The sequence below is a fragment of the Rhinoraja longicauda genome, chromosome 6 (genome assembly GCF_053455715.1).
Source record: "Rhinoraja longicauda isolate Sanriku21f chromosome 6, sRhiLon1.1, whole genome shotgun sequence".
Taxonomy (NCBI): Eukaryota; Metazoa; Chordata; class Chondrichthyes; order Rajiformes; family Arhynchobatidae; genus Rhinoraja; species Rhinoraja longicauda.
Window position 1 is genome coordinate 40,561,673 of NC_135958.1, and position 12,023 is coordinate 40,573,695.

Below are 12,023 nucleotides of genomic sequence, written 5' to 3' on the forward strand. Positions count from 1 at the left end.
GACCTTGGGTGCTGTCTGTGTGGTGTTTGCACACTCTCCCTGTGACCATGTGGGTTCCCCCCCACATCGCAAAGACGCACGCGGGTTAAAACCACAGGGCCTCTATAAATTGCCCTTAGTGTGTGGTAGAATAACTAGTGTGAATGGGTGATCAATGATCTGTGTGGACTCAGTGGGCCAAAGGACCTGTTTCCATGCTGCATCTTTAAACAAAACTACTCAGAACAATCTCAGATTGTTCTGAGATAGAGTAACGGCACAGTGGCGCGGCGGTAGAGTTGCTGCCTTACAGCGAATGCAGCGCCGGAGACTCAGGTTCCATCCCGACGTGCCGTCTGTACAGAGTTTGTACGTTCTCCCCGTGACCTGCGTGGGTTTTCTCCGAGATCTTCGGTTTCCTCCCACACTCCAAAGACGTACATGTATGTAGGTTAATTGGCTGGGCAAATGTAAAAAATTGTCCCTAGTGTGTGTAGGATAGTGTTAATGTGCCGGGGATCGCTGGGTGGCGCAGACCCAGGGGGCTGAAGGACCTGTTTCCGCGCCATATCTCTAAATCGAAATCTAAAAAAATCTACTCCAGCATTTTGTGAATAAACAAAACTAATGCTCTTCAAGAGACCCCACGCCACCTCTTTCTTGATTTCAAATAGCCTCAGCATATTACTATGCCCCACTCTGATCTCACTGCCTTCCATGTCCTTCTCCTTGGTGAATACAGATGCAAAGTACTCATTTAGTTTCTTGCCTACATCCTCTGACCTCAAGCATGAATACCAGGAGCAAACCTCGGAAGCTGAGAGCAGCAGTTGGATGATGCTTGGTGGCACCACCAGCACTGGCTCCTCGCCAACAGTCTGTCCTCTCTACTGTTTGTATTATTTTAAGTTTGGGTTAAACTATGTTTTAGTGTTACTTGGTTTGTTTTATGTGGGGGGTGTGGGGAGGGGGGGGGAGAATAGGGGGACACTTTTTTTCAATTTCTTACCTCGATGGAGATGCGATTTTTCTCCGTGTCGTATCTCCGTCCCCACTGCGGCCTAACATCGAGGAGTTGGCGGCCTTTCCTGGAGACCGGCACGGTGCTTCATGCCGCGGGCACGGCGTGGAATTTAACATTGGGAGCTGCGATCCTTTGCCGAAGGATCGACTGTGGAGAGCTCCAACCCCGGGGCCTGTGGACTTTAACATCATGAAGCCCGCGGTCTCTGGTGAGAAGAGGCCGACTCGGGAGCTCCATGCCGTGGAGAGTGTTTCACCCGTCCGACACGGGGAGTTTCGATCGCCCCGACACGAGGGCCTCGAACAGTCGGCAGCAGCGACTGCAGACGGTTCAACAGCCCCGACCGCGGGTGAACAAAGAGGAAGTTGATTGACCTTCCATCACAGTGAGGAATGTGGCATCCGCTGTGGTGGATGTTTATGTTAAATTTTACTTTATGTGGCTGTGTGTCTTGTTGCTTTTCACTTAGTGTGGCTCTATGGTAACTCAAATTTCACTGTACCTTAATTGGTACATGTGACAATAAATTGATCTTATAATCTTGAAATGTTGGTCACATTCAGAGGCGGCACTCCAAGCCATTGACAGCATACACTGCAACGTGCAAGTGAGTGCACCATATAATCAACGCCCGTGGGAAAAGATTCTCCATGAACCTGCAGCACAGTGTTACTCTCTGTCAATGAAGGGTTTATGTCAAGACTCCTGAAAATATGACCCACCTCCCAAATCTTGGGAGCAACCTTTTGGGTCTTCTTGCATTTGAGGCAACAGAAGTTATGAAGCTGCTTCTGCTTCTGCCTTCTCTGTTTGTTGTCGTTCGCCTGACTGAGGTCAGTTGACAGGGCTCACCATGGGGAGGTCGATACATGAGCCCCACCTTTTGGATAAGATACTGATAATAAAATTTACCACTGCCTTTGAAGCACCAACCCAGCCTGCCACAAAATTCATGGTCACCCTCACAGCAGTGATCTGTGAGCAGGGTTGCCAACTGTCCCATATGAGCCGGGACACCCTGTATATTAGGCTAAATTGGTTTGTCCCGTACGGGACCGCCCTTGTCCCGTATTAGGCCCGAAGGGGTGCTGGAGGCCCGGACATTGTAGGCCCGGGGGCCGCTGTAGGCCCGGACACTGTAGGCCCGGGGGGCGTTGTAGGCCCGGACAGTGTAGGCCCGGGCACCGCCTAACGGAGGTTGCGTTGCAACCCGCCTCCCAGCCTGTGCGCCCGCCATCGGTGGAGCGGGAGCACGTGACCGCTGGCTAGGTGAGGTCACGTGGGGCGAGGGGTGGTGAAGTCACCTTTTGTTCCTTATTTGGGAGTGAGAACGTTGGCAACCCTATGTGTGAGGAGCCCCATCCCAACCTCTTTTCCTCTCAGGACAACAATCTGCAGTGACCATCATAGGACACTAGGGGGAAAAAACACACCAAGGCCGTCTCTGCAAAATCCTCTGGCAGCCCAATATCATATCATATCATATCATATATATACAGCCGGAAACAGGCCTTTTCGGCCCTCCAAGTCCGTGCCGCCCAGCGATCCCCGTACATTAACACTATCCTACACCCACTAGGGACAATTTTTTTACATTTACCCAGCCAATTAACCTACATACCCCCTGGTAATGAGGTCCTAATTAAACTCAATCAGCTTCACTGCAGAGGCCACATCATTTACATGCTGCACATCAGAATTCTGAAGCAGACTCTCCATCCCAAGCTCTCTGATGAAGGATGAATGGGGTACAATCATAGGAGAAAGAGAGGGTTTGCAAAAGTTTTGGGAAGGTGAAAGGAGCAATTCGTTTGAGACCGATTTCCTGATTTTATAACTGAAAATTTACCAGTGACAGTAAAGATGAGAATCCTTGCTACTTCGATTTTCAACCTTGATTTAATTTAATATTCTGAAAATCAATCAAATTTCATAAATGAAAACCGAGGAACCAATTTTTATCCAAGATCGCCATCTACTGATTGACTCAGATGCAAATGTAACACTTCATGTAGAGATGAATTTGCCTTCTGCAATGTACAGTTAGAAGAATGATTAGGTGAAGCATTTACAAAGTGCAGGAGATGCAGCTAACTGCAATAACTGTATAAGTTCTTCAAGTTCTGTTCAGTTTAGTTTATTGTCGTGTGTCCTGAAGTACAGTGAAAAGCCTTTGTTGCGTGCTAATCAGTCAGCAGAAAGATATATCATTACAATTGATCCATTTACAGTGTATAGATACATGATGAGGGAATAACGTTTAGTGCAAGGTAAACCCAGTAAAGACCGATCTAAGATCGTCCAAGGGTCCCCGATGAGGTAGATAGTAGTTCAGCACTGCTCTCTGGTTGTGGTAGGATGATTCAGTTGCCTGATCACAGCCGGGAAGAAACCATCCCCGAAACTGGAAGTGTGCGTTTTCACACTTCTATCCCTTTTGCCTGATGGGAGAGGGAGTGGCCAGGGTGAGAGTCGTCCATGATTATGCTGCTGGCCTTGCCGGGTCAGCGTGAGGTATAAATGGAGTCAATAGAAGGGAGGTTGGTTTGTGTGATGGTCTGGGTTGTGTCCACAATTCGTTGCAATTTCTAGTGGTCTTGGATGGCACTGTTTCCAAACCAAAGCTCTGATGCATCCCGATAAAATGCTTTCTCTGTTGTATCTGTCGAAGTTGGTGAGAGTTGTAGGGGACATTCCGAACTTCCCAAGCCTTCTGAGGAAGTTGGTGTGCTCAATGGCAGATGGGCCAACAAATATGATAAATGTGCATTCATCTGCACATTTAAAATTTGTAATATCTAGTCCTTTCGTGTGCAAAAAAAAAAATGCTATTCTCAACTGAGAGGAGACAACAGCAGTGCAACTGGAATGGGTCAGGTGCAGCAGTCCTGCACTTGCAAGCACAGCGTAACAGCAATAGACAATAGACATTAGGTGCAGGAGGAGGCCATTTGGCCCTTCGAGCCAGCAATGCCATTCAATGTGATCATGGCTGATCATTCTCAATCAGTACCCCGTTCCTGCCTTCTCCCCATATCCCCTGACTCCGCTATCCTTAAGAGCTCTCTCTTGAATGCATTCAGAGAATTGACCTCCACTGCCTTCTGAGGCAGAGAATTCCACAGATTCACAACTCTCTGACTGAAAAAGTTTTTCCTCATCTCAGTTCTAAATGTCCTACCCCTTATTCTTAAACTGTGGCCCCATGTTCTGGACTCCCCCAACAATGGGAACATGTTTCCTGCCTCTAACGTGTCCAACCCCTTAATAATCTTATACATTTCAATAAGATCCCCTCTCATCCGTCTAAATTCCAGTGTATACAAGCCTAGTCGCTCCAGTCTTTCAACATATGACAGTCCCGCCATTCCGGGAATTAACCTAGCAGTTTCAATCCTCAGCAAGGATGACTCAAAAACTACAAGGCAACTCTCATCTTATAGGCTTATTCATACATTGCCATTCAGCTATTTGATGGATATAGACAGAGTTATAACATTGTATTGCCTATATTTTGCTCGAGCCCCGCGAAGAGCTAAAAACATGACAAAAATGGTGCGGCGCGGTGGCACAGCGGTAGAGTTGCTAGCTTACAGCGCCAGAGACCCGGGTTCGATCATGACTGTTGCTGATATTAATGCTGCACCGTTGGGCGTTTAAGACCGTCTGTGCGGAAAAGAATGAAACATTGGGTGGGACATGTTTGAACGTAGGCTGTATCCCGAACAAAGCTTTGCTGAACAACTCGTATCTCTGTCACCTAGCCCATGGAAAAGACTTTGCGAGCAGGGGAATTGAAATCACAGGAATGAATCTTAATCTGGAGAAGATGATGGAACAAAAGAGGAGTGCAGTGAAGTCGTTGACTGGTGGAATTGCCCATTTATTTAAGCAAAATAAGGTGTGCTGTCTGTACGGAGTTTGTACGTTCACCCGGTGACTTGCGTGGGTTTTCTCTGAGATCTTTGGTTTCCTCCCAAATGTGAAAACATACAGGTTTGTTGGTTAATTGGCGTGGTATAGATGTATAAATTGTCCCTAGTATGTGTAGGGTAGTGTTAATGTGCAATATAAAGCTGTAGCTGGATGGCAATAATAGACCAGTGATGGTGTAAAATGAAAGTGTGTCAGACTAAGTGTTTGCCAGAAACTAGAACTAATAAACAAGTCAGAGACTGGTGGTGCTAAGGAGGTAGCACGTGTATGTGTAGAATACACTGTCAATAAACTAATTGTGTCAGAGATATGAAAAGCAAAGCCAGGACAAGCTTACTGCATCTCCATTAAGATCTTATCGAAACGTATAAGATTATTAAGGGGTTGGACACGTTAGAGGCAGGAAACATGTTCCCAATGTTAGGGGAGTCCAGAACAAGAGGCCACAGTTTAAGAATAAGGGGTAGGCCATTTAGAACGGAGATGAGGAAAAACTTTTTCAGTCAGAGTTGTGAATCTGTGGAATTCTCTGCCTCAGAAGGCAGTGGAGGCCAATTCTCTGAATGCATTCAAGAGAGAGCTAGATAGAACTCTTAAGGATAGCAGAGTCAGGGGGTATGGGGAGAAGGCAGGAACAGGGTACTGATTGAGAATGATCAGCCTTGATCACATTGAATGGTTCGAAGGGCCGAATGGCCTCCTCCTGCACCTGTTGTCTATTAAAGTTCAGTGTAGATTCCACATCTGAAACTTCCTCTGTTGGTGGAAGGAAGCATATGGGAGCAGAGCAAGGTAAACATCGAGGACACCGTACACAAGTGGCACACACACACACACACAAGTGGCACACACACACAGGTGGCACACACACACACACAAGTGGCACACACACACACACACACACACATAAGTGGCACACACACACAGGTGGCACACACACACACACACAGGTGGCACACACACACACACAAGTGGCACACACACACACACAAGTGGCACACACACACACACACACACGTGACACACACAAGTGGCACACACACACATAAGTGGCACACACACACACACGTGGCACACACACACACACACACACAAGTGGCACACACACACACACACAAGTGGCACACACACACACAAGTGGCACACACACACACACACACACAAGTGGCACACACACACACAAGTGGCACACACCAGTACATTCCTGTGGTGTACACGTCCATGGTGCGGTGATCGAACATTCAGCAGGGACACTAAACGTCTGCGGCGCGCCCACTCTTCACTGCCGCGGTGCCGGGGACGGAGCGCTGCGGCCACCGTCGCCTCTGACGCGTGGAAGCGCCGGCCTCGAGATCCACAAACCCCGGCCCACCGGTAACTGCGCTGTGCCACCGGTAACTCCAGGCCCCGGTCCAGGCCCAGCCTCCCCCCCCCCCCCCCCCCAGGTCACCGGTAACTGCAGCCCCGCCTCCCCAGTACAGTCAGGGCCCGGCAGCTCCACACCGCTCGGCTCAGCCTCTCCCCGGGGTGACTGACCCAGGCCCGGCCAGGCCAGGCCCGCACCTCCACTCGCCGCGCCGCGCCGCGGCCATCGGTGCGACAGCCAGCCCCAGTCCCAGCCCGGGTGTCCAGGTCCAGCCCCAGTCCCAGCCCGGGTGTCCAGGCCCAGCCCGGTGTCCAGGCCCCGCTGCCCGGTGTCCAGGCCCCGCTGCCCGGGTGTCCAGGCCCAGCCCGGTGTCCAGGCCCCGCTGCCCGGTGTCCAGGCCCCACAGCCCGGTGTCCAGGCCCCGCTGCCCGGTGCCAGGTCCAGCCCCAGCCCGGTGTCCAGGCCCCGCCCCAGCCCGGTGTCCAGGCCCCGCCCCAGCCCGGTGTCCAGGCCCAGTCCCAGCCCGGTGTCCAGGCCCCGCTGCCCGGTGTCCAGGCCCCACAGCCCGGTGTCCAGGCCCCGCTGCCCGGTGTCCAGGCCCCGCAGCCCGGTGTCCAGGCCCAGTCCCAGCCCGGTGTCCAGGCCCCGCTGCCCGGTGTCCAGGCCCCGCTGCCCGGTGTCCAGGCCCCGCTGCCCGGTGTCCAGGCCCCACAGCCCCGGGCGCCGACACCATGTCCTCCCGGAGCCTGCGGAAGCTCCGTGGGGAGCGGGTGCAGGAGCCGCTCAGCCTCCCCGTGGAGCAGCGACAGGGAGAGGGTGAGGACCAGGACCAGGAGGGGGAGGAGGAGGAGGAGGACGGGCCGCTGCTGGAGCTGCCCCCGCTACGGAAACAGCGCCGGAGGAAGAGACCCAAAGAGGCGCCTGGAGACCCGCACCCTGGGGTGAGCGGCCGGGGACGGGGACGGCCAGGCCGGGGGGGGGGGGGGGGGGTAGAGAGGGAGTGGGGGGGTCAGGGAGGAGGGGTGGGGGGTCAGGGAGGAGGGGGTGGGGGGTCAGGGAGGAGGGGGTGGGGGGTCAGGGAGGAGGGGGTGGGGGGTCAGGGAGGAGGGGTGGGGGGTCAGGGAGGAGGGGTGGGGGGTCAGGGAGGAGGGGGTGGGAGTCAGGGAGGAGGGGGTGGGGGGTCAGGGAGGAGGGGGTGGGGGGTCAGGGAGGAGGGGGTGGGGGGGTCAGGGAGGAGGGGTGGGGGGGTGGGGGGTCAGGGAGGAGGGGTGGGGGGTCAGGGAGGAGGGAGTAGGGGTCAGGGAGGAGGGGGTGGGGTTAGGGAGGAGGGGGTGGGGTTAGGGAGGAGGGGGTGGGGGGTGAGGGAGGAGGGGGTGGGGGGTGAGGGAGGAGGGGGTGGGGGGTGAGGGAGGAGGGAGTGGGGGGTGAGGGAGGAGGGGGTGGGGGGTCGGGGAGGAGGGGGTGGGGGTCGGGGAGGAGGGGGTGGGGGTCGGGGAGGAGGGGGTGGGGGTCGGGGAGGAGGTGGGGGGTTAGGGAGGAGGGGGTGGGGGGTCAGGGAGGAGGGGGTGGGGGTCAGGGAGGAGGGGGTGGGGGTCAGGGAGGAGGGGGTGGGGGTCAGGGAGGAGGGGGTGGGGGTCAGAGAGGAGGGGGTGGGGGTCAGAGAGGAGGGGGTGGGGGTTAGGGAGGAGGGGGTGGGGGGTCAGGGAGGTGTGGTTGGGGGGGGGGTGTGGGGTGGGAGGTGAGGGAGGTTGTCACTTCAATGTGGCTGGTCCACAACAGATCATTGGTAAGATTCACGTGAAGGAACGTGCGTATATCCTCCATTTCCACTGCGGCACTATTGATGCTGACTGGGGCAATACTCCATCATGCTTCCTGAAGTTGATTACTAACTCTTCATCTTGCTGACATTGGGGGAGAGATTACTGTTGTGACACCCTGTTAGTACATTCTGTCTCCCTCCTATAGTCCGCCTCGTCATTGTTTGTTATTTGTCCCACCACAGTCATGTTACTGTAAACCTCTAGATGGTGTTAAGGCAAATTTGGTTATACAGTTGCGAGTGTGCATTGGCAGTATATTATGAGAACGCATTCTTTTGTGGGGTACTGGTGGTAAGAATTATTGCAGAGAAGCTTTGTCACCTATCCTCACTGATTATGGTCTGTGGATAAGAAAGTCAAAGGTTCAATAGCAGAACAGGGCACTGATTCCTTGCTTCAGGAGTTTGATGAGTTTCAGGAAGGGGAAGAGAGATGGAGTGGGGGGTCAGGAGGAAGTGAAGGGAGAGTCAGGAAGGTGGGGGGTGGAGGGGGATGAGGAAAGGGAGAGCTAAAGTGGGGTCAGGTCAGGTGAATGTATGTTCAGAGTTCTGGGTGCGGCAGTAATCAAGTGCACTGGTTTCTCCTGGATTGTGTAGAAAGTAACTGCAGATGCAGTTTTATACTGAAGATATACACAAAGTGCTGGAGTAACTCAGTGGGTCAGGGAGCACCTCTGGAGAAAAAGGATGGGTGGGGACCTTTTTTCAGACTGAGGGGAGGGAACTGGAGGTATCACAGAGGGGGAGCAGTGAGGGAGGGTCTCCCAGAACTGCCGATGGAGGGAGGAGGAGAACTTCTTCACACTGGGCATACCTTAAGGACATTTCATAGTGGAGCAGACAAAATGTGTAGATAGGCCATTTTGTCTGTTCTGCTGTGAAAACTTGTGAAGGTATGCCTACTTTGAAGAAGCTCTCTTCTCTCTGGGTGTTCAATGTGACCCTATCTCACTGCTTCCCCTCTGTGATACTGCCAGTTCCCTCCGCTCTACTTTCAGTCTGAAGAAGGGTCCCGACCTGAAAGGCCACCCATCCTTTTTCTCCAGAGATGTTGCCTGAGTTACTCCAGCACTTTGTGTCTATAATGGTGGTGCTGTCTTCTTGAGTATTGGAGTTGGAGATAGGTAATGGAAAAGCACTTGATTTTACAGATAGTAATACCTAATTTCTTGAATTCATCTCTTGTGCCTATGTTTGGACAAAGTTAGTGATAGGGCCTGAAGAGGATTGATCCTCTTTGATCCTCCTGAAGAGGATTGATCCTGGAATTGGTGTGCAGGTCATTGGTGAGAAAGTACCAATTGATAATACTGATAACACCACCTTTCATGATTTGATCATGGAAAGATGACTGATACAGGGGTAATGAGCCAAGTTGGATTTGCCTGGCTTTTTATGAACGGGACTGATCTGGGCAACTTTCCATATTGGTGGATGGATACCAGTATTGTAAGTGGAACAGTTTGATTTGGGTGTGATGAGTTCTGGAGTGCAAAGCTTCAATGCTACTGCTGAGTTGTCACCTGGTCCTGTGGCTGTTGCTGTTTCAAATACTCTTGCTCTTACACACAAAGTGGAGTGGAGTGATTCTAGGTATCTGAAGGTTGAATTCTCTGGTGTAAATCTTCAGAGGAAGCTGAGAGGAGCATCCACTCGACACTTGTGGTTGAACCAGTGTTAGATAGAGCTCCAGGGGCTAGTGGAATCAAGGGATATGGGGAGAAGGCAGGAACGGGTTATTGATTGTGGACGATCAACCATGATCACAATGAATGACGGTGCTGGCTCGAAGGGCCGAATGGCCTCCTCCTGCACCAATTTTCTATGTTAACCAGGTTGTAAATGCTCTCAGCCACGTCCCTTATGCAAGGCTCCACTACCATTGATGATCAGAATATTCTTGGGTTCTCCTCCCTTTGTCACTTTAATCGATCACCATTTAGGACTGGATAATGCTGGACTGTGGATCGTTGATCTAATCTGTTTGTTCTTGGATCTCTTGGTTCCGTCTATTGAGTACTGTTCTTCTTGTTTAGCATGAACGCTGTTGTGAGCCGTGTTGTAACTTTGCCACATTGACCTTCATTATTTGGTACACTTCAAGATGCCCCTTGCATGCCCTTGGTGCACTCAAATTAAGGATGTGTCAGTTCATGAAGTCACAAAATGTTGTAACGTGGAAAAACTACACAATGCTGGAAATGTGAAATAAAAACAGAAAATGCCGGAAGCTTTCAGGAGAGTGGAATGTGCCTGACATTTGTGTTTGATGACTTCATCAGAATTGGAGAACGGTCTTTAAAAAAACTCAAGTTATAATTTCCAGAAGAGTAAAAGAGAGGTGGTAAGAGTAACGGGGAGGTCTGTGATGGGGCAGAGAATGGCACAAGTGGTGCTGTTTGCTGAAAGAGGGTGAACAATAGACAGGAGGAGGCCATTCGGCCCTTCGAGCCAGCACCGCTATTCAATGTGATCATGGTTGATCATTCTCAATCAGTACCCCGTTCCTGCCTTCTCCCCATACCCCCTGACTCCGCTATCCTTAAGAGCTCTATCTAGCTCTCTCTTGAATGCATTCAGAGAATTGGCCTCCGCTGCCTTCTGAGGCAGAGAATTCCACAGATTCACAACTCTCTGACTGAAAAAGTTTTTCCTCATCTCCGTTCTAAATGGCCTACCCCTTATTCTTAAACTGTGGCCCCTTGTTCTGGACTCCCCCAACAAGAGCAGATGTTTGGAGGCGATGTCAGCAGGAAGAGATGAAATGCCGTAAGAGGAAGAGCACAGTGTGTGCAGCACAGGTACTAGATTAACTCCTATGATGGAGTCATAAAGTTACGAAGCACGGATTTTGTGCTTGCCAGCTAGAAAACACCCATCTATACCAATCCTGTGCTAATCTCATTTTATTCTCTGTATTCCCATTCCATTTTCACCCCCTTCCCACCATCCTAAACATTTTAACCACTTGCTTGCACACATTTACCATCCGTCAGGAAAGAGAAGAGGCAGTGAGTGCAGACATCGCATGTGGTCATTCCCCTCAACAACATGTACACAATTTTGGATACAGTTGGAGAGTGGGGGCGGGGGCTTTATCATTCAGAGGAGCAATATAAATTTGGACAGGTCAGAATAATCGACAATCATTTAGATGAAGATGGGCTGGACATGGACGAGTTGGCCGAAGGGTCTGTTTCCATGCTGTATGACTCTAAGACTATTACCACTAACTGGAAAGATCTGGAGAATAACTTTGGAATTGAGTTGCTTGCAGTTTATCTAACATTACTATCTTTGCTAAGTCTTGTACTTTATGGACATGATTCAGTCAAGTCAAGTCAATTTTGTTTGTATAGCACATTTAAAAACAACCCACGTTGACCAAAGTGCTGTACATCAGTTCAGGTACTAAGAAACGAACATACAATGGCACACAAACATAACAGCACATACATAAACAGTTCACAGCACCCCCTCAGAGGGCCTCAAACGCTAGGGAGTAGAAATTGGTTTTGAGCCTGGACTTAAAGGAGTCGATGGAGGGGGCAGTTCTGATGGGGAGAGGGATGCTGTTCCACAGTCTAGGAGCTGCAACCGCAAAAGCGCGGTCACCCCTGAGCTTAAGCCTAGACCGCGGGATAGTGAGTAGCCCCAAATCGGCCAACCTGAGGGACCTGGAGATAGAGTGGTGGGTTAGAAGATTTTTGATATAGGGGGGGGGGGGCAAGCCCGTTTAGGAGCTTGAAGTTGATTCTGTACCGTACAGGGAGCCAGTGGAGAGAGGCCAGAATCGGGGTGATGTGGTCCCTTTTACGGGTTAACCAGCTCACTTTTATAATTGTCAATGTAATTTAGTATTTGTATGCCTATTTTGCTTTATTGCAATGGGTAAA

The 12,023-nt window shown here is 51.2% G+C and overlaps 1 protein-coding gene across 4 annotated transcripts in view; it reads left to right on the plus strand.

The window, feature by feature from the left end:
* The first annotated feature begins 6,061 nt into the window (after positions 1-6,061).
* Positions 6,062-12,023, plus strand: part of tcf25 (TCF25 ribosome quality control complex subunit) — a 60,490-nt gene continuing 54,528 nt past the window's right edge. For 2 of the 4 annotated variants that reach the window (XM_078400858.1, XM_078400859.1), the window contains exon 1: positions 6,382-7,246. In XM_078400858.1, the coding sequence (XP_078256984.1) occupies positions 7,037-7,246 (210 nt within the window). In that variant the 5' untranslated portion in view covers positions 6,382-7,036. Of the gene's footprint in view, positions 7,247-12,023 lie in introns of all 4 variants that reach the window. The other 2 variants (XM_078400861.1, XM_078400860.1) reach the window with 2 other exon arrangements.